The 24,411-nt window shown below is 23.8% G+C and overlaps 1 protein-coding gene across 2 annotated transcripts in view; it reads left to right on the top strand.

Moving 5' to 3' along the window:
* Positions 1-1,095: 1,095 nt before the first annotated feature.
* The window catches only part of LOC114121799 (sodium/potassium/calcium exchanger 5-like), a 36,842-nt gene continuing 13,526 nt past the window's right edge, over positions 1,096-24,411 (top strand). For both annotated transcript variants that reach the window (XM_027984271.2, XM_027984270.2), the window contains exons 1-2: positions 1,096-1,534; positions 22,550-22,771. In XM_027984271.2, the coding sequence (XP_027840072.2) occupies positions 1,111-1,534; positions 22,550-22,771 (646 nt within the window). In that variant the 5' untranslated portion in view covers positions 1,096-1,110. The remainder of the gene's footprint in view (positions 1,535-22,549; positions 22,772-24,411) is intronic.

Raw genomic sequence — 24,411 nt, 5'->3', positions numbered from 1 at the left:
CAGTCGTTAATAATTATTAATTATTTTATCAATAAAATAATAATTTTAGTAGTACGATTTGTGGTTGAAAAGAGGTAAGTATCCATTTTCCTGTGTGGCACATTTTAGGGGCAACATATTTTTAAAACCTTTACTTAAAAAAGTATTCATACCTACTAATAATTATTAAGGTATAATGTAGCTTTAAGATTTATGTGTATACCATTGTACATCAATGTCTATGTGTAAAATTTATTTAAAAACACAGTTTATAGTATTAAGCTAATAAATTTGTAGGTATTTGAGTAGATTACCTAGAAGTAGGACTGTTAGAGCAACTACATAATCTTAAATACAACACTTCATGTACAAACGTTTACGAATTAAAGTTTAACAAAATTATTATTGATGAACACATCGTGGAAAACTTGAAGCTCCATAACAAGGTATATCGTATACATATAGATTATAGATAATAGATTATACACAATTAAAATGAATAGATAAATATATACATATTAAGCATGTGCCCTATTTTTACATTACTACATAATATTTTTGAATATCTATGTTTCGCAAGCAGTCTAGCTGTATGATAGTGTCTAATACGATCTCGCCGACCAGAGTAGTATAGGTAGGTCGTAATGAGTACATATTGTAATAACTATAGTTATTATTATAATAATATTATATAGTGCTATACATTCTTCTATATACGCTGATATAGGAGCGAGCAATATAAAAATACAATAAAATCTGTAACGATGGCGTGGAAGGTCATTTACCACCGAATGGAACGTGATATTAAATTATTATATACGTAATATAATATATGTAGTTGCTGTGAAACGACTGTAACCCGGAAAACTCGTTCACTGCACCACGAGAATGGCGACAGTCGAAAAGCAAAGTATGATATTGGAACATAATGTTATTGAGGTATAGTGACTCGCCAGGCGGAAAAAAAAACTCCGGACATTCCGTACGGAAGAAAAATGTCCCTTCAAGTTCAAAACGATACCTGTCACGACCCGTCTTACGACATAGTCTCCCACGCGTCACGGTTAATTAACAACAACGCATACCTGTACACGTCTATGTAAATGCCTATGGGCTACGGTAATAAGTTCGATGATACGGTTCGATAGGAGTCGAGCACATATCCTCCCCCCCTCGGACCACGGTAGACCGTATCCAGGTGAAGGCGGCGGCGGCGGTGCAGGGCACACTCTTCGTCAGACTGACGGTCTGCTGCAGTGGCGATTCGGCGCGCGCGACCCGACGCGACGACGGTGGAAGGCGTCGTTATTAATGACCGGCCGAAACAACAACAACGTCACGACGATCACAGGTACGCGATATTATTGCGCCGCCACTATCGCGCGCGGTAGTCTGTGCCAACGTGCGATTATGTACAAACCGGTGTTGGGTATCGTGTTCGTTCTCGTCGCGTTTTCGGCACATCCTGCGCGGTCGTCGTCCGACAACGCCACTGCAGCGACAACTGCCGTCGCGTCGCCCGCCGACGATTCCACGACAAACGACGCAGTCCGAGGTACGTGCAAGAACTGACGAAAAAAAAAAAATTAATTAAAAATTAAAAGGCCGGCGTTAATGAATGATGGTGACACGAAACGACTGCAATCGTTGTCAACGTCTAAACGATTTTGAAAATAACCAAAACGTGTTTTTCAAAATTTCGCAGTACTCGTTTAAGCCTTATAAAACTTCGTAATTCTTTTACTTGTCCGATCTGTTAACTATATTATAGTATAAAAAAAAAATTATTAACGTCATCAGAACTTTGATGAAATTTCCTCAGAAATCGAAATTACTTTGGAAGCATAATGATAATATGTTATTTTCAAATGCTAAAAAATATTAAAATATTAATTTATTTTCTGTAGTTACTCTAAGTAAATTAAATAATTATAGTGTCATATTCAAATACCTGTATTTAAAAACCAGGAACTTAGTAAGCTTGCAAGTGAACTTTCTTAACTTATTTGATTTTCAAGCATAAATTTAGTTCAAAATACTATCATATAATTTAAAACAAGCATCGTGTCAAACCACTTTTTTCAAAACTTTTTTTACGACCTGCAGCCACCGGGATAATTGAAAAATTAAGTAAAAACAAATACAGTTTTATTTTGTATCGTAACTATATAACTGAGAGATATAATATTTTGTATACATTTTATGTAATTTCCCAGCAATAATAGTTATACATTTGTATAAAATGTTTTTTTTTTGACAAGTTTTTTGTGCTACTCATATTAGTATTTCATTCAATATTTTTGGCCCTATTGATACTTTACGTCTGAAATGCCAACTAAAGAATATAGTTGAAAGTATACTACATACATAAGTATTAAGTATATGGTGTATCGCAATTTTTATCGATTGTCTGTACACATTTATTTTTATTATCCCTGTATATAAGTAATGTTTCAAAGATTACTACGAAAAAAATTTTAATCTTAATTGCACAATTTTTAAGTTTGTAATTTGCACCACATAAAATTAAATAACATGTCATTATGAGATCTGCAAAACCTTGTGCCTACAAAAATTTTATTTGCATCAATAAATAATAATTCTAACTTATTAATTTATATTTAAAATAAATTGTCAATCAAGTTAATTTTAGCAGTTGCAATTTCAAGAAAGCAATTAGAATATTATACATATAAAGTAAAATAAAAAAAAATGTAAGCTAATTTTAATTGTAATTATACCTATTTTGTACACGAATGAGTAATATTTCAGTAATAATAAAGTATATACAAATTAGAAGTATTATAATATATCCAATGTATCCAATTATTCGTATTTTAATATTATTTATTCACATTGTCTATGTATAGCTAATATGAGTTAAGTAGATTAATCAAGTTAATCACAGCAGTTTAAATTGAAAAAATAGAATTGACTTATGCCTTTTCATGTTTTGTAGTAACGTAAATGACCAAATTAATATTTAGACCAAGCAAAAATTACGCATGTTATTTTATTTGGGCGCAGATTACATATTATACACCTTAGTGCACCTATTAGTGGTAAAATTTAGAATATTGAAGGAAAAATATTTATTGCATTAACCAATTTCCTCGGGTATACTATAATTTATTTATTTTTTTTTTTTATCACTATAATAACTTATTATGTAATTGTGCATTAGTTCTGAATTACTCCCGATCGATGATTATTTATTCCGTTATTTCCATATCGCTCATAAACGAAACAACTATTATTTTGTCTACGTTTAAAATACAATATAAAATAATAAAAACCGTACAGATTTTTCATAATATGTTTTTTTTATTTTGTACTTTTATTCCTAAAGATTTTCTATTCCATTCGGATTATTATTGAGTCGGTATTCAAATTTTAGTGGAACGAATAATTAAAGCATCTAAAACGAACTGCTCATTCTATGAGTAAAAATAATGCAATTTAATATTTAGTCTCATTCATGATCTTATAGGTGCATCTATGTACCAATATTAATAGTTGAATTTCAACATATTGCAATATTGAAGTAGGCTTACATATAACATATTATTAAATACATATATAACTATGCGTATTTAATATTTTTATTTTTTTAATATAATAAATAATAAGAATATTAATAATTCGACACTATAACATATTATGCTGAAACTATAAAATTTTTAGTTAAAAAAAATGTGCTTTTAGGCCATAATAGTCATTATATGATCTTAAAAAGTAATATCGTTCAAATAATTATATTGTTTGAATGTGAACATTCAATTTAGTAAACTAGCACAACATATTTATTGAAAACACACGACATATTAACAAAAGTAATAATAATAGTAACATGGAGGTATAAATTATAAATTTAGAACGAAATTAATATTTACAAATTATAGCAATATTCGTACAAACTGTAGTTAAGTATAATATGTTTTTTTAGTTATTACTTACATAGACTAATTTTGAATTGTTTTGTGGTAGGTAATGAGTACAAGTGTAATAATATCAACAGATATTATAATATATGTTTTTAATTAAATAGGTAAGTATTAGCTAATACAAAACACAGTTACGAATCTTTTTAGAATATTTTACGATAAATTGATTTAAAAACTATTTAAAATATATTAATATCCTATTATGAACTAGTTAATATTAGAGTTTTACAGCTATAAATTGAATTGCTATGAATCATAACTTATCATTGTTAAGTTGTATTCATTATACTTCTAATATTATAATATTGTCTCTATACCATGTATAGGACATGCAACTGAAGTACTGGCTATATAAGTGATTACTTGTGTAATAACTCTTCAACCATAACGTTACTGGTAGCTTAGGTATAATACTCGTATGTAAAAATATCTTTAGTTGTTTTATCTAAGGCATAGGTGAAATTATAAAAAATGAATAATAATAATTTTTAACGAGCAATGCTTTCTTTTTTGACACCTGTTACATGTAATAATAAATTCTATATACCGACAACGTTTAAACATTTTTAGTGAATTTGACAAGTACGATTAGGTTTTTAATGTAGATATACTTTATACTGTATATGCCAATACATAATTTTATTATATTTCTTAGTATGACCTACGGTACTGTGGATGCTGAAGGACTCTTCCTTTAGATAATTATTCAAATATGCTTTTTTAGTTCATAAATTAATTTATGAAAAGGTAAAAATAAGCACTTTAATCTAAAATGGAACTCACAGTATTTTATATATTTATGGTTTTTATTTATTATAACACCGAGTATTTATTTAATTTTTTTGTAAGTATATGAATATTTTGTCTTTAACCCTTCCCACCTAAATTAAATTAGTCACTTTATTGAATATGTGCGTAGGTAGGTATACGTATCGAGTTAGGAATATATTTATCATACAACAACATTTAATGGTAGAACGTAATAAAAACCAGTCAGAAAACAGACTTCCTTTAAAAATACCCCCGGGCAAAGTATTGAAAAAAAATTGAAACCTATTGAGATTATTTGTATTGACTATTAGTACTTAAAACCTCTTGTAAAACGTCCCTCGATGTATTTATATCAAATAAACGGTGATGTTCAATAAATACTTATACCTACAATAAATGTCATTAATTTGCATGTTTTATTAACTTTTATTGCCCATTCACGATTCGCCCATATTTAAATGGCCGAGAACTGAATTGGTTAAATGAAAAATTATCTATCTGTAAATAATTAATTATTATTATCTCATCTTCATTCGTAATTATTATAACCGTTAAAATAAGAAAAAAAATTATTTGCCCGACCCCGAAATTTCTGACGTATTTTGTTTATGAAAAAGTGTTTACATAAAAGTATCCACGTGACAAATTAAAAAAAAAAAAAATGATTCTAATTAAAGATTATAAGAAATCGTATCATTAAAAATAATAATTAATTATTTAATGATGGATAATTATTAGTACTGATTATTTAAGTTTCTTAGAAAGTATACATTGTTTCAACATTTTTTTTAAGTACCTACCTAAATAAAATAAAATATTTATTGGATTGAAAAATTTATAAAATTCAATTTTATTCACAAGAATTTTATTAGGTTTTCATTTATAAACGTACCAGCATATTTAATATATTTATAGGTGTAATATGAAATAAAAACCTATATGACGTTTCTCTGTGTACCTACTACCTACACGAATGTTATAAGTAATATGTATGTAGAGCTATACTTTTAAAATAAACCATTTGTGATTTAATTATTGTTATTATTAGTGTTGATGGTAAACGATTACCATTAAATTAAACATTTTATGTTATATTCAAATAGTATTTTGTACTTTTGTTTCTTGAGGTTAAAAACCTTGAAAATTCTTTCCGGTTTAAAATCTGGAAGTGTATGTAGACATGTAGTTAATATAACATGAGGATATGACTGTATCAGTAATATATTTATATGTAGTGCAAACGCACTATATGCTTTTTGTTTATGTATTTTATATAAAATAAAGTACCAGTTTAATTATGTAACCGTTGCTTGGCTATATAGTGGTGGACGATGAGTATATTATATAAGTACTACAATTCATTAAGCATGATCGCCATCATTTTTTTCTTTTGATAATCATTTAATCCTTTTTTATATATTCATTTATTCAAAACCTTGTTTTTAGAATTTTTAAAAATACTTAAGGACCATATTTTTAAATATATTGATTTCCAATACCATTTAAGGAGTGTTCTGTACTCCTGTGACAAAATAATCTTATTTTTAAAAAAAATTGTTGGTGAATTGCCTTTTTCATTGTTGTTTGTCAAAACGAGATGATCTAAAAAAATTCGATAAATAGCTTTAAATTTATTTCATTTTATATATATTAAGGATAATACTCCATAATAATAGTTGTAATAGTTTAAGAAGATATGGGAATTGGAAGCTGTGGTTATTTAAAATATTTTTAATTAATATTAATTTATTAAAATGTTTAGTGTTTGGAAAAAAATCTGCATATAATAAATACTACACTAAATATTGCATAATATACTGTATATTTTATGTGAAACCATAATTAAAGACTATTATCCTTAGAACCCATATAAAGTTTAATAATTTGGTAACTACTCACTTAAATTTCAATTTAGACTCGTCAATATTTAAATAAAATTATCAGAGTAATAAATAAAAAGAAAAAAAAAGAAAAATAGGTAAAAGCTCTACTGTATCAGTGTATCTCACCATTTAGAAATACGTCATTGTAATTATGTATTTTAAATTTGAATTCAATAATAAATCATAAGAGTACAATTTTGAGCAAAGTCTATCAACCTATATTTAATGATATTATATTGATATTGCTATTTAAGAAATTTATCAAAATAACTACTTACTAGAAGTAAAATAAATTATTGCTATATTACTATGGCCAAATGTAAGTTCTCATACGAGATATAAAAGGTAAAAATTACCCTAGGTATGCATATTTACATAATATGTTCTTACACGAAAATAATAAAATAGTACTTATATTTTTCTTACGCAAAAAAAAATGCATCTATAACAAATAACACATCCAAATACAATGTACCTACATATTATGTATTTTTTATAAAATATATATAATGATTATGAACTTAAAGAGTTTTTTCCTTTTCACTGTACATATAAGAAATTATGTTCATTTTTATAAACTTGTAGTGTTACCTCAGTTAATAATCAACGAATATTGAATTCAACCAGTGAATTTCCATTTATATAATCATAGCTAATAGAGATAACTGGTAAATAGATTGTAATCGCGTATGTATCGCTGCGTAAGAAATTATACAAGTCGGTGAATTTTTTTTCGTGAAGAAACTTACGTTCTTGACGTACTTGACGTACTTGTATATTTTTATTTGTATAGGAACTTACGTATTATGTAACCACTTACCTACTATGTTTCGTGTGAGAACTTACCAAGCCCAATTACTATACAGTAAGTATTAATTTAAACTAAAAACATTATATTCAGTAATAAGCATATTAAAAGTTTTAAATACTCACGAAAAATATTCTTAAGCTACAAAAATGACTAAAACAGCTAGACTTTGTTTAAATATCTAATTTGATTCAAATTTTAACTTGAAATATCTATTAACAAAATTAGTGATAATTAAGTTTTTAAGATTGTTTGGATACAGACTTACCTACAGTATGAACCACTAATGTGAAATCTTGTATTAAATTCTAAATTTTTAGCTATACAATACAAATTGAATAATTTCATAAATTGTATACCCCAATATTCCTTGTTATAAAAAAAAAATTACAACATTTGAATAAATTATTAAAAAAAAAAAAAAAAAATAGGGTACAAAATAGGTGGTAGATTATGCTATATATTTAATGTACTGCATATTATATATCCAATTTAAATTTCGTTATGAGTTAGAGAGGAAAAGTGATTTTATTCACAAACAATTTAAGTTCGTTAGTAGAATTCAAAACATATTATTCTCAATACTTAAAGTCTTAAAATGTCCCTGTAGTTTATAACAATTATTAATCAGATTATATACTAATACGAGTTTATAATGTTTATACGTATTTAATGCTGTTCTCTATCTATTCACATTATTTCTGAATTTTAATTAAAATTCAAGAACATAATAAAATATATAGTAGATAGTCTCATATTTGATCGATCGAGGCTTTCTTATAATTAAATATAATTTGTAATCTCTATAATTCAATAATAAGGATTGAAATACGGATATACTGTAAGATATTATAATTAATTTTGATAACTTGACAAGAATTTAAAATGTATGTTAAAATTTTTTTTTGTCGGTCTGTTGAATATCCTGTTTTATATGAGTATACAACTACAGTACAATGTCATGTAATGTGCAATAATACTCGTAGACTTATGCATTATGTGATAATCTGATATTTACGAATTTACAATTAATTCACTTAATAATTTATTGCCTTGTCTTTTCGAATTTGTATGGTACAAATTAACAATACTTTAATACGCGATTCTTAAAATACGTTATTTTTTTCTGAAAACTTTATTTATTTTTCACAATTTTCTTGTGTATAATATGTATAAATATTATATGTATATATATTTATGTTTATGTATTTTTATAATATAAGTTACTTAATACATTTGTTTTTATCAATAATTAATAATGTATACATATAAATATCATAATTTTAAACGAAATTGTTTGATTAGAATCTTTTACAGTTAGTTTCTATTTGTGTACATAATAAAATAAGTTGTAACTTAATATTTTGAATAAAATATACTTATTAAGATTAAGTATCAATACTAAAACAAAACTTACCTCAAATATCTGAAAACATTAAACAAAAAATTCACTTGTAGTTTAATCAAAATATTATTTATAACGTATTATTGTTTGTAATCGTACATCATAATACTTAATAAATACAATTGTAGGAGAAATTAATCACCATAATAAATTATTGTATTAATTACACAAAATTAATTTTTAATATTGTAAACCCGGTTTTTATGTTGACGTTAAAAAAATGTAATTAAATTTTGTACCACACATGCATCGTAGGTTAAACAAATAAAACATCCAATATTTATATGTAGATGAATTTTACCTAGATATTTTAAAGTTTATAATCCATAATTTACATATTTTATACAGATACAAATTAATATTTTATATTAAACAAATAACTTGAACGAATTTTTTTGTATTACATATTATTAACAAATATTTCAACCCACGCATATACTCGTACAGTGTGACACAAATAAATAGTAATACAAAATATTTCAACTAGATTACTTTAGAACCAAATATTAACGGCATATTTAAGGAAGATAAAGGATATTCAGTTTTCTAGCATTTTTTGTATAAGTACACAATTTGGTTCTATTTTATGGAGTGGGATATTTTGAAATGCTTGAAGGTTTTTTTTTTATTAAAAGTTTCACTATAAATTTTTTGATTGATAAACTACTCGCTGACTGAAAATAATTAAAAATCAATTTATTATTATAGTTCATTATTAAATTCAACGATTTTTGTAGCTTGGTGCTAATTTACATAGGTTTATTATACATTTGTATGTGGCATGTATGTGGTTACATTATATTTATTCTTATCAAATGTTCATATCCATACTAATTTCAATCTACTAAAATATGTATACGTTACTTTGGCAAATATTATTATAATAAATACCTTTTTCTTTATAAAGTGTTGCCTTAAATTTTCTTATAAGAATAACTTAAATATCATCGTTATTTGAGTAAAGAAATGGTGCAGCAAATTTATTCTTTAATTTGATCATATTTAAACAGTGGTAATTTTTAATATTACTGTTTCATTTATCAAACGGATCCATTTTTGGGTTTTCCCCAACAGACTATAATATTATAGTCTATACCTTTTTATTAATTCTCGCATACTACTCGTTGGCCCAGACATCTCGAATGACCTCATTTCTTTCCTCAAAGAAACCGGACTGGATAAATAAATTTAATTACAATTAATATTCTACTCCAGTATATATAAATAATAAATATATTTAAAGAAAAAAAAATGCAATATATAATGTATTTAGAAGTTTTATCAAAAAAAGTTAATACTATAATGGTCTTGGCTGCTGAAGTTGTATTTGATCAATAAAAATGTTCTATGCTTAAATTTTTAACTTTGGTAAAAGTAACTTATGAAAAACATTGTTATTAAAGTTTTAAGCTTTTTGACCAAGAATAAAAAAAAATTATTAAATATATCAACAATTTTAGGTGGCTATAAAAAATTTATAAAAATCCAAAATATTTTAAAAATTATTAAATGTCTATAAAACAATTTGTTTTTGAGTTACAACAAAATTAGTGTCATCAAATATTAATATTGCTTAAATACTCCCAATATCCCTCGTTATTTTTTTTCCTAATAATTTTGAAAAAGTATTGGTAATTTTCTAATTTAGCCTTAGTTAGATTCAATTTACTACCAAAAGCTACAATAAAAATTGATTTAGTTTTTTTATAAGTAATTTAAAAATAAATTACCACACAAATATTTTGACATTTATTATTTTTTTATGATCACATTAGATATTTTCAACAAATATTTATATTTCTGTTTTTAAAATATTTTGGTTCATTGGATTATTTATTTCGAATTTTGAAACGGACTTTTTTAATGTATAAGTATTATGCTTTCTTAGATAAGAAGCTTGAAGATATAATTTCAAAGTTTCTCAAGTATATCGTTCTTACAACAATTAGAAAAATTCCAAAATCCATAGTCAACAATTTTATATTAAGGGTTTAAAATTGGATTTTTTACGAAATTTAATAATGAACAAGTAGATATCTATATATATGTGTGTCTAAATTTAAAATTAAAATAATAATAAAAAAAAAAAAATAGATTAACACAATAATATTATAAATGTCAACTGATCCGTCTTATCTATAGCCATGAGTGAAAAATGTATTAACTTCAGTTGATTACCCTTAAATTTACACGTGTAATTTGTATGACGTACGAATCTTATCAATTATAATTATTATAATAATAATTCAAGAGGTTTTAAAATAATAAACGATATCAGGGTTAGTTTGAAGCAGATAATTATACCTGCGTATATATTATTATGTTATATTTTTCTTACCAACATTGAAATAAAAAAGCTATATATATACATTATACATGTCATTTGAATGAATTGATTACCAATAATAGTAAGGTTAACTGTAGCTGTTGTGAAGTAGTTTTTATGAGAAGAATTTAGGTAATGTAAGTATAAATATTTAACAAGATTCTTGTAAATATTATTTAAATACCTCCATTTAATTATTACGCGTTTGGTGAATTTTTGCAAAAAAAGACACATATTAATTACATTTTATAAATTGTATTGATAAAAAGTTCAATTCTTAAACATTAATTCGTATAATTTTAAATTTGTGATTCATATTTCTACTGCCTGACTAATTTAAAAAATGTATAGGTCCTATTAAAACATTATTTTATATCAATTCATCTATAAGCCGCGTAGCCGTTTGTATAGAAAACTTTATTGCATTTCGATGGCAGACGCAGAGAACTTATGGTGATCCTAGTCGAACGTGTTGTATTGAAAAATATAAAAATGTATTATAAGTGTATAATATATAATACATATTATAGGTGTTATAGAGAGTTGATTATATAATTTATAAAAGCATAATAAGATTCAAACTTATAATGTTAAGAAAGCTACGTCGTACAATATGTTAAAAAAATTAATTTTCTATAATCTCACAGACCTATATAATTAATAACTGTGACAAATAAACGTGTATAAATAAAAATAAAACAATTCATAAAAAGTGTGAAAAATTAAACAAAAAATAAATATTCAAAATCAAAAAATGCTAAATAATTTTTTTAAATTAAATTAATTCATACTTTATTCGTAAAGTCAATAAAGATTACCAAGTTTTACAATAAACTTAAACAATGCACAGTCCTAATTGATATCTACATCATATTATCGTGCATTCAGAAATATTACTCATGAAAACTTTGCGCTTTAAACTTAAACATATAAATATTATTATGGTAAATATGTTAAGTTGAATACTTGAATATATATTTATCATTTATGTGATCAATTGTTTTGTTTATTTGAAAAAAGATACTATGATAATAATGAAAAAAAATAATCAAAAATTGTATAAAGTATTTGAATTCATTTTTTTCTCAAAAACAAATCGCATGCATTACATAGTAATTATTTTAAAATTATTGTATTAATATTAGCTGTAATTAACTTATAAATCAATACTATAGCGTACCGTGTTGCCAAACAGATTCCCGCGATAAATATCTTAAAATTAATTAGAGTATTTTGAAAATGTATTACTAAATTTTGTATAGTATAAAATAATTTAAGTAAAAATGTTAAGTCTCTACTTATAATTTAAACCGTTGATTTTTGTCTAGATACAAAATTTTATAATAATTTGATTTTAAATTTCTATAAAAAATAATTCATGTGTATTATCAATATTTTTAGTTTACTGTAAGAAAAATTTATTAGGAACTTTGTATAATTTTTATAAGCTTTGGCTATTAAAATTTAAAATGTTGTGAACATTTTTATCTAGAAAATAATTTTAAAATGTTTTAATAAATTTAAACTTTAAACGATCATATAAAATCAGAGTGACTTTACGATAAACTTTCTTTTTTAATTCTAGTAAGAAGAATCCGTGTGAAACCTGGTATTAAATGATCATGGGTTTTTACCAAACACAGGCGTATTTTTACCAATATTAATTATAAGAACAAAAAATATTAAAAATTTTAAAAATATTAATCTTTATAAATCAAAAAAATAACTTAAAAGTAATACCAAGTCGTCTATGAAATGCCAATATAAAATATATTTGATGATAATTACATATATGTACTACGGTTGTTAGTTTTTAAATTACCATAAAATAGCAAATTCAATTTGGTCAATAATTGATACCTATAGGTACAGAAATATAGTTTTCTTAAATATGTTAAGAGTTATTTAAAATTAAGTTTTTCCAATTAGAGTTTACACTAAAAAACCGTACTTGTGCAAAGTTCATATGCGCCCTTTCATTATTGTTTCACTCGAGAACTAAAAAAAAAGCAAAATACTTTATGAATAAAATAAATTAATAAATAATAATAGGTATCATATATTATTATCGTATAATCCTGGGTTATTAATTATTATCTATTAATTTTATAACAAAATAAAAAAATACAATTTAAAATTTGAACAAGTTTAAAAGTTTATTTTGTTAAATAAAATTATTAAACAAATTGGCATTTATCAGAAATATGCTTAATAATCTGCATATACCTACATACTGAATCTTTGAAACAATTTTTTAAATGCTAAGTTTATCTGAAAAGAAGAAATACTCATTTATACAATATAGTATTAAATAGGTACTTTTAATATTGATAAGTGATAACTTTCATATTTTTGAAAATATTTATTTGTTTACAAGAAAGAAAGAACGTAAGGGGGGAGGAGAAAGAGAGATAATATAAAATGTGAAAATATATGTAGGTAGATAAAATACTTACAATCTCACTGTTACGAACTTTCATAAAATATTTTAGTTCAATTAAAACATAATATTTTTATTTATATTTTTCCTAAATAATTTTATAACAATATTTTTTTTTAATTTTAACGATTTATATACTTTTTTTACGCTGTGTGATTTTTTTTTTATGAAAAAATTGAATTGTCAATTTTGTAGGAAATAAAAAATTGTATCTATTTTGTACTTAGTAGGGGGAAGTTAGGTTAGGTTAAGTCGATCCGTTACGATCCATATTTGCCAATCATCTCGTATTTTTATGACAATAATTTAAATTCATCAATTTGTTTTATGCATTTAATTAAAATTAGCATTTTTAAAACTATAAACTTTAATTTGGAACATTTCTATGTTCCAAGACGATTTTTCTTCAGGACATCATCTCTCGATAAATCTGGTACATATGGCAACCCTATATAACTCCTTGATAGGCTCTATCAGATCACGGCGATCCTCCTGGTGCTTCGCCCAATTTAGATCCAGAAATTTAATACATAAAACTTGTATTACAAACCCTTTTTATATAATATTAAAAAAAAATTGTTTGGAAAACGATGGTTACACAAAAGATAACTAGAATAGTTATTATTCATTAATTTTAGTAATTCATTTTGTAACTTCTTTAATCTAATAATATTATTTGATATTTCGATCTTCAAATATCGATATGCACACTACAATAAAAATTATTATTGCTAGTTTTCCCACTGGCCATGGCAACCGCAACGCATTAATAGTGACCCTCCTGCTCTGTTTCATTACCATTTTAAACAACTCAATTAATTTATAGGTGTGTACGAAAATACACAAAAACAATGAACAGACAATTGATTTTTTAAGTTTCAAGATTGTGGGAGGCATAGTAAAAGCGTATAATATACTTTTCATTTACGGAAACTAGAGCTATTATTGCAAGGACGACATAATAATATAGTATACAACTTGCAAAAGTGACTAATTTATACTATTCTGGAACAAATTACACGTCTTCGCGAATGCGGCTTATTTGTGCTAATTTTTTCATATTGTCATTTTTGAATAATGTCACCACTGAGACATGTTAATAATAATTATGTAATATTTTACCGACAAATAGATGACATTGTGTTAAGTTTTCAATGGAAGCTACAATTAAAAATTAAAATAGAGTGATTTTTTAAATTTCATGGTACGTTAAATATTCGTATAGAAAAAAGCATACAGGCATAGTTTTTTTAATACAAATACTCCTAAGTTAAAAATCTTATTTGAATGAATTACTTAAAAACCCACTATCTTTAAGTGTTCGTAGAAATATCAATAGTACTTACTACATATTATATATATTATTATTCTATTCTCTTTATTCAATATTTTTTCTTCATTCGTAAAAATTTATTTTCTAAAATAAATACTAGGATAGCATTATTAACACTTATCGTTTTGTATAAAAAAATATTTACTTTATTTGTAATAAAAAACATAAAGATTCTATACTTTATCATACAAAGTATAGATAGTTGAGTTTTGAACAAATTTTAAAATATGGAAATAAATAATATTAATATCCTAGATCTTTATATTATATAATTACCAGAGATAATATTTTTTTAATGCACTGTATACCCGTACTTTAATACGAATATGACGAATCAAAATATAAAATATTTTTAAACTCTTTAAGCTAAATAATTTCTTATAATTCATAGATTTTTGTCAACTATAGGATTCAGCAATATGTTTTTAATTGTATTTATATGATTTGTAATACTGGATGTTATGGTGCAATTGGTTTTACGTCATTGGTTCATGCTTCAGTGGTTTAATAATATTGCTAAAGAAGTATTCAAGATGTTTTATGATTTGTAATAAGTATAATAATATAATAATATATACCTACGCTACTGTTTAAAGCTATAGATAGTGTTGCTAAATTTGGGAGAGACGTACAATTTCAATTTTTATGTAGTCTAAGACTATGATAGCTCTCAATACATTTATTTATTTTGTAAAACAATTTTATATAGGATTTAATAATTAAAGTACGTTCTGGTTTACAATTTTGTTGGAAAATTTCTTAAATATAGCCTATAATATAATATTATAATACACATAATCTTTAAATTTTTTGTAGTGAGATTTTTAATTCTGTTGGATTAATACTTATTATAATTTAAAAAATAATCTATACTTTAATCACATAGGTAAATTATATATTTTATTTTTAATAAAAAATGTATTTTAATTTTAAAATTGTATTATTTTTTACGATACAAAGATACAATTTTACAAAAATTAAGTAATAAGTATACGAATGCTCTTTATAAATCAATAAATATTTCAACTATATTGTAATAATTGGAAATTAATATTTAAGTACAAACTGTGATATACGCTTATTTAAATAAAAACATTACATTATTTCATTCATATTAATCAATTATAGTGTCTATAATTCTATACCTTAAAGAAATAAAGAATTATATTAACGGTATTATTTTGACCATTAAATTATTAAAATTGCTTTTCAATTATGCCATTAATTGTTTAATTTATTTTATAGTTTTTAAATTAGGCACTAATAAGAGTTATTTATTATTTACTGACTTACTGTAGGTACTTATATTATAGTAAATAATAAATATCACGTATGTTAATTATTATTAAACTTTTATTTTATTTAATTATGAGCCATATTCATACATTTTTATTTTATTTCAATTATATCAATTTTATCGAATGATAAATCTTTTGTTTTATTAGTTTATTTACTTGAGTTTACTGCACTTATTCAATAAAATTTGTATTATACCTGCCAGTTGCGTATTTCGTTGCCATAATTAATTACCTTAATTACATGATTGTAGTTACTACATAATGCATTGTTGATTTCATAAAAGTACATAAATTAATTAAATAAACTTTTAGAATATTATGAAGATTTTTTTTTATTATTAATTGATTCGATGTTTTTAATTATGTTTATTTAAATAAAATAGTTATAATAGTAATATAAAAGGAAAGAAATTTCAAAATGCATTTAAAATCAACGTTGCTAAAAAGATAACTATGAAGACTTTATAAGTACTTAGTAGAAATCTTCAAATGTTATCAATTTATTTTTATAATAATCTTAAGCTAAAACTAATTGGTTTAAAATTGTATTATTTTAAGTTTGTAAGTTACATTAGATACTGAAAAGTTATATAAAGCTTTATTGCTTTATTGGATGAGTATACCTACACGTTTTATGACTACAATATTGTTATATTATTGTCTTATACATGGACTGAAGATGTATACTGTAAAAATAAAATGCACTTACACGTCAATAAAATAAAAGTCATCACTTATCATTATCAGTACTATACAAAATGAGTCAAACATTTTTTATTATTAGTTCAGTACCAATGCCTATATCTATTATAATATAATATAATACATAGATATAGTGGTGATTAAACCTTTTCTATATCAATAATGCAATATTTAGACTCTTAGAAGTATGCATTATGTACGGGTACAATAAATACTATATTATATAACTGAAGTGATTATAGTTTCACTATTTATGATTCGTACCTATATATATGAGACTAATGAGAGTATTAATAATTTACTTAATTTAGAGTAGGTACTACATTATTACGGGTTTATGTTTATCGTTATTAATAAAAATTAGTATTATTAATATATTAGTATGAGAAAATCTTAACATTATTAATTAATTTTAAATAATGACTTGAAGTCTTACTTCAAATATGTAACACTCAAATCAAAAATCAAACTACAAGTTACTATATACTTACTTATATTACTTTAAAAGTTGTTAACATTTTTATAAATATTGACACTCATTTATTATTATTATTATATGTAACTGATAAATTCCTTGTCCCGTTAACAATATACGTATCTACTAAAAATGTTGTAACAAAATTACTCGAAATAGCATTATATGAAAAAAAAATTGTTTATTGTATATTGTTATACCCTAATACCTACTTAACATTATATTCAGATCATCATTGTTCATTATTATTAATCTTCTCTATAGCCATTATGAATCGTTTTGTAATAGTATTAACACGTATAGTAAAATAAGTACACCATGCATATTCTTATACTACTCCTATGTAAAACATTAAAAATTAATGATCTATATCTAGCTATCTATTTTTTATAATTTTAATAAAATGGTAATTATTAGAGATGTTTGGTATTATGTTTAATATTTATGTAAATTAGTAAGAACTTATCTAATATATTTTTCATTCTTAAAATTCATATTTTTTTTCTATTTGATTGTGATATTATATTATTGTGAGTAATGCATGTTTGACTACTTATTATTGAATAATATGTTTGTTTATTTTGTGAGTACACTTTTATATTATAACAATAAAGACGTAATATAATCAATATTATAAAATAATATTATTTACACAAATATCAATGTATGAGAGAAAAAACTTAGACTACCAGTCACCCTGTACAAAACTTGAATTTAATAATAGTTCATTGTTACCATCTAACAAAGAAACTACTAATCCAAAATGTATGATCGAAACTTTTCAAATTTATAATTTAACGAGCAAAAAACCAATTCAAACGTCAAGCTCATTTTTTTTCAACCAATCTTATCAAATATTTCTTCACGTTACTGTAAAATCAACAACAATAACACAGAATACACAAAATAATAAAATAATTTCCCAAAACCTTTATAACCACAGGAGACTTCAACAGCCACCAAGTTAGATAGAAGTAAGATAAAACACACAATAAAGGTAAAGATATAGAAGAACATTTTAGAAAATGGTAATCTAATATACTTAACAATTTCTTAAGTCTATCAAATAACAGTTTTTTCAATACGGACTTACATTTTCCAAACAATGTTTTGTCCATACTCAATTAAATGGTCCTATTCAAAATTAACAGCAATAATCACTTCCATATTATTGTACAATTTTACATATCAATAAAATGAAAAAAAATCCTTGTGAAATGCAAAGAAAAATGTACTTTGAAAACCCCAAACTGAATACTTTTTACAGAACTTCTCAAACTTGAATTTACCCACATAAAATAACAAATAACAAATAAAGAAAACATAGTTGAAAGGTTAACAGACACAATCTATAATACAGCCACAAAAAAAAAAAAAACAAAAACCAAAGTACCATAATAGAATCAAGAAATAAAATAATTTATTAAAGAAATTAATAATACTCCTACAAAATTTCAAAAAAAATAAAAATAAAGTTAACTTAGAGAAAAATTCAAATAAGCAACTAATAAAATCAAGTGAAAAACTGTTATTGGAAACATTTAAATGTACCAATAATATACATGAAAAGACGATAAAAAAATTATTTTGAAATAAAATACAAATATTTTTATAACACTGTATTTTATTTTCATGTATAATCCTTAATGATTCTACTTTAATATGTATTCAATGTTAAACATTTTATTTTATTATAACTACTAATGTATTATCAAAAAAAAAAAAAAAAATTTAAATTTAATTATCTTTGAAATATTAATTATAATTATAAAAAAATAATGACAAATATTTAAATTATAATTTATTAAATGATTTTGTTTCTCAATAAACATGAAAATCTGTACATTATACTTATCAATTTTCCTTGAGAGTGGGCGTATGGGATACGAGGACGGTTCTGTATAATTCATACATATGATATACTTATTTAAGACATATTATATTATTAAGTAGGTACATAATATTATTACAATATTACACATTTATTATTGTAAAGTTCAGTGTATAAACAACAATATAATAAATCATACTTTTAAACATGATACTTTTATGTTTTCAAATTTATTTTACATAATATTATAACCTGAGATATAGTGATATGCCGATATCAATATTAAACCGAAGAATGCAATTCAATATTAATAATAATTATTATTAAATAATGTGTATAGGTAATGTTTATACATAAAATGAATATTGTATTATGACAAATAATGTACCTAGTTCTATAAGACTATTTTTATGATGATGAAATTGTTCTCCATTGGCCAGTAAAAAAAATAAAACGAATATTTTTTTTATGAGATTGTGAAGTTATCGAAAATAAATAATTTAAATTTTACAGAAAAATCATATTATAATTACTATCTGTTTTTTTTAAATTTAATCTCCGGTCTCGAATATATTTCACAGAATTCTTGATATATTATAATAGTTATTACATTTAGTAACCTAATTTAAGAATAAAATTATACTACTATCTTTCATTATAAACATTTAAATTCCATATTTCCATAATAAAACAACCAAATACTTCTAAAAAAGAAAATATTTAATAATATTGACTTGTTATTACAACCTAGATTTTAAGTTACAGATAAAAATAAAATAAATCATTTAATGTGAATTTAAATACCTACCTAAAATGAATTTACAAAGAATACTTTATTTATTGCTCTACATTCTATTTGACAGTATGTAATTGTTAGTTTTATTATTTTTTAAGATTGACCTCTACTCAGCGTGACTCTGGCACCTGAAAAATCTTTAAAGTCAATCATTATAATTTATTAAGTATATTAGTTTAATGATTTCTCTACCTAGAATAAATTGAATTCTCCTACCCAACGGCACTATACATCGATTATAGATATAGGCATATTTCATGATATATATACAGTAAGATTAATTATTTTTATTATAAATATGCAATTTAGGTATCTACAATCATTGTTGGTAAATATTATCAACCATTTGAAATGCACACAACATACTTGATATTATAAATTATAATAATATATAATTATTAATGTATCAAATAAACTTGAAGTCAGATATTATTGTCATGCTTATGACCTTAAAAAAATATATCAGTCTGTGTATAATGTATGATGTTTATACTGGGTGATTCGATTAATAATAAACAAACAAAGTAACACTAAACAGTCATTATCTTAAAAAGTATTACACTTTTGAAAAATGAAAAGTAATGCTTTTTTAAAATGTTATGTTATTTTTAAAATAAAATGTAATTGTTTACTTATATTTATATTGTTATTACCTTTATCAAGTTCTTTACTTTTTTGAATAAAAGTAAGTACCATACAGTTTACGAATTTTATCATTGTATACTTATGTCCTTGTTCTTTTTATTTTTCTAAACTATATTAAATTGATTATATAATATTATACTTGTATATTATATTATTATCGAATGTACCTATTTAAATTTTACTACTTATAATATGAAATTTGGTATCAGTTTGATGGTTAATACTATGTATTACTGTATTTAACTTGAGGTATTTTGATTGCGTTAATCATGTGAATATGTAACGTTATTTTAATAATTTGCGAATATTGATTGAAGGTTGTCGTGTCGCTTTAAAGATTTATATTTTAAAATATATCAATAATCGTTTTTAATTATGATCATATACGCTGGCACGTTTGTTATAATAGGTATGCAATATATATTATCGTTTAAAAAAACTTGTTTTTACACTACTTAACCTGGTTTTTAATATGAATATAGATAGATAGATTTTAGCACTTAGTTTACTACCAAATCAATAATCAATTATACTTATTTGTTGTTATTAACACATCGGCTGATCGGCTGTATGATTATTACTCATTACTATGGTATTATGTTATAGACAGTTTTAGGTAGTTAGTTAATATCGTTATAAAATAAAGGTTATGTATTATTAATTATATTCTATATAACATAGGTACAAGTTTGTCTCTTTAAGGAATTTAATAGCTTAAGTCTCAAAAAAGTACAGAACAATTTTAAAACCATCCTTAAGTCTTAAGAGATTGATTTTATATTATAATGCTCCCTTTGTTCCATCCTCTTGACCTCCTCCTATTTATGATTATATTTAATATTAATAACACTGATTATAAATATAAGTATATTTATGAGACGAGATTAAAGTTAAAATTACATGATTAAGCACAAATACCATAATTCTATAGTATAAAGATAGTAATATACTGTATAATATTCAAAATTAATCAAAATGAACTATCACTAATGTAATCAATTTTTATAAGATCTTATGATTTAATCCAACAACAATTTTCGTCTTTTTTAAAAAATGTAGTAAGCGAGTATTTACTATTTATATTTGTCATACATAAAATAAGTACCTACCATAGTTATCTTGTATTCGTGTTCCACTGTTTTAAAAAAATTCTGTAAATTAAAAGATTTCATTAAAACAGTTTTAGGCTCTAAACAATAATATATCAACCGTCTTTTATTAAATCTAGTTTGGTTACAAACTTACAAAACGTATATTCATAATTAATACAACAAATCAGTTGTCAAATTTAAATTCAAATTCACAAGGAAAAGTTTAAATTTTATTAAACAACATTAATGCTTTCAATTTAAATTAGATGTTTAGAAAAAAACAGTAAGAAAATAAAAACAACGCACTTGACTTACATGAAGTCATGTTAACTAATTTTCCACTACCTAAACCGAAAAAATCTTATGTTTGCGCAATCAACGTAGAAAAGTATAAGTCTCCTGTTAGATCCAGGTTAACTAATATTCATTCTATATTAAAAGTGGCCTCAAACAATAAAATTTCTTTTGATATAGAAAATTTAAAAACAGAAAAGTAATGTAAGTTATCACTTTTCACAGACATGGCGCTAATAATAAATAAAATAATATAAAGTAATTTGTAATTTGTAATTTAAACAATATCATATTATAATACCTATAATAACGTAATCGTTATTAAGTACTTGTTTATTTTCTTTACATCCCGCTTAGGACTTTTACACAAATGTTTTGGCCCATTCAGCCTATTAGAGGCTATACCGTTACATTAACGATTAACAATTAACAAAATAAAATAATGTAGTATAAAACTATGAAAATTCGGCGAGAGAATAGCATAATCTGTTTCATTTGTAGTCAAATTTTAATTTTTTTTTTCATCAGGAAATGATACAAGTGGCAGCTACGAGTTCAATAATAGCAGTACTATCACGTGTGAAAATGTCAGTCGTTCCATTGATGACTTTCCTCCAGACTTCTTCACTGACGACCAGAGACGTCACGGCGCTGTTGTCTTTCACTTCTTGGTGGCTTTTTATGGATTCGTTTTCATAGCATTTGTATGCAATGATTATTTCCTTCCATCGGTGTTTTGCATATGTTTAGGTATGTTACATTTATCAAAAAAATATTTATTAAAATGGTACATTATAATATAGGTACAATAGGTACATATTATATACTACTTTTAAAAGAATTCATAAAATGTTACCTATCTATTTTACCAATAACGGAAAAATAAATTGTAATTTTTTTTTAATTATACAACAAAACCTACTATAATAATATTAAGTGCAATTTACCTACATAGTATACTTTAATTTTGAGGGTTATTTCTGGTAGAAAATTGGATCTAGTTTGTACTTTGTGTGGTAAAGATTAAAAAAGTAGACGTGGCACTCTGCTGCATAGTAGGTGTTGAGTGAGTCCCATGTCCAATGATGTGTTAAATTTGAATTCAATTATATATTACCATTGTATACAAAAAACAGCTCTGAGTAGAGACGGTCTATCAACCTATAAAATATTTTATATTATATTTATTGGCATAATGCTATTATTAATTTATTTTACTATTAGCTACCTAGTATAATGATAAGTTAATTCAACATCTTTTGAAAGTATTGCATTTATTACCTATAATATTATCAATATTTCATTAATATTTATATCATATTATTATTAATAATTGTTGGGTCAATATTGACTTACGCACTGAAGAATGGTGAGAATTCTAAATATAATCGTGGTATTTATGGCAATAATATACATTTTTTTTTTTTTGAAAAAGTCATTGTGTGTATGAAAAATATTAATATATTTACTAATATTACGTACCTAAATATTTCAAATCAAAAACAAAATATTTTAAATTGTAACAAAATAACTACAATCGTTATTTCCCGTTTGAATATTTAACTTCTAAATTTTAATTTCCCACTACACTTATCAAAATAATTGGCAAAAAAGGGAAAGCAAGTGGGTACTATTCCGTTGAACTTTAGTCGTTGAGTAGGATAGTACTATATGGATGTGTTAATTTTGAAATTAATAATGTTTTATAATTTTTTACAAAAATCTATTCCAAGCGAAAACGATCTGTTGGCCTATATCACTGAGTATATTTTGTGATATGTTTTTTTGCTATAGCTATTTAAATCATTTATTTTACTTTTAGTATCACAGTAAATTGATACGGTTTTTTTTCTAAAATATTTCATTTATCATATTATTATAATAATATATATTTTTAATGTTAAGATTTTGTCTTTTTTTCAACTCATACATAAATGAAATTTGCCGGAACTAGAAATATTTCCGAATATTTATAGTTCCATTTTCTACATAATCGCATTCCAATTTAATACTCCATTTTGTTTACTATTTTTCTAATTTTTAACGATTTATGTACCATGAGATTGGTGTTTGTTATAATTTATAAAAACTGAATATTTAATACAACATTCATTTATTTTCACAAAAATTAAACAGAATATTAAATAACATTATGCGTTTAAAGAACAAATTTTATCAAAATTCGACAAACCTAAAATATGTTTAAAAATTACTTGATAATTTTTAATTTTTAAATTTTCCATTTAAATCATAAAGTGAGAGAAATACATTTTGCACATAATTAAAATAATCTACTTAATTATATGATGCTTTTGCGATCACTACTTAAATTTAAGAAAAGCCTCAGCAAACATTTATATTGAATTTGTATACAATTAACATATTGTAGT

This window comes from Aphis gossypii, chromosome 2, assembly GCF_020184175.1.
Source record: "Aphis gossypii isolate Hap1 chromosome 2, ASM2018417v2, whole genome shotgun sequence".
NCBI classification, from domain to species: domain Eukaryota; kingdom Metazoa; phylum Arthropoda; class Insecta; order Hemiptera; family Aphididae; genus Aphis; species Aphis gossypii.
This window is presented reverse-complemented; position numbering and strand designations above follow the sequence as displayed.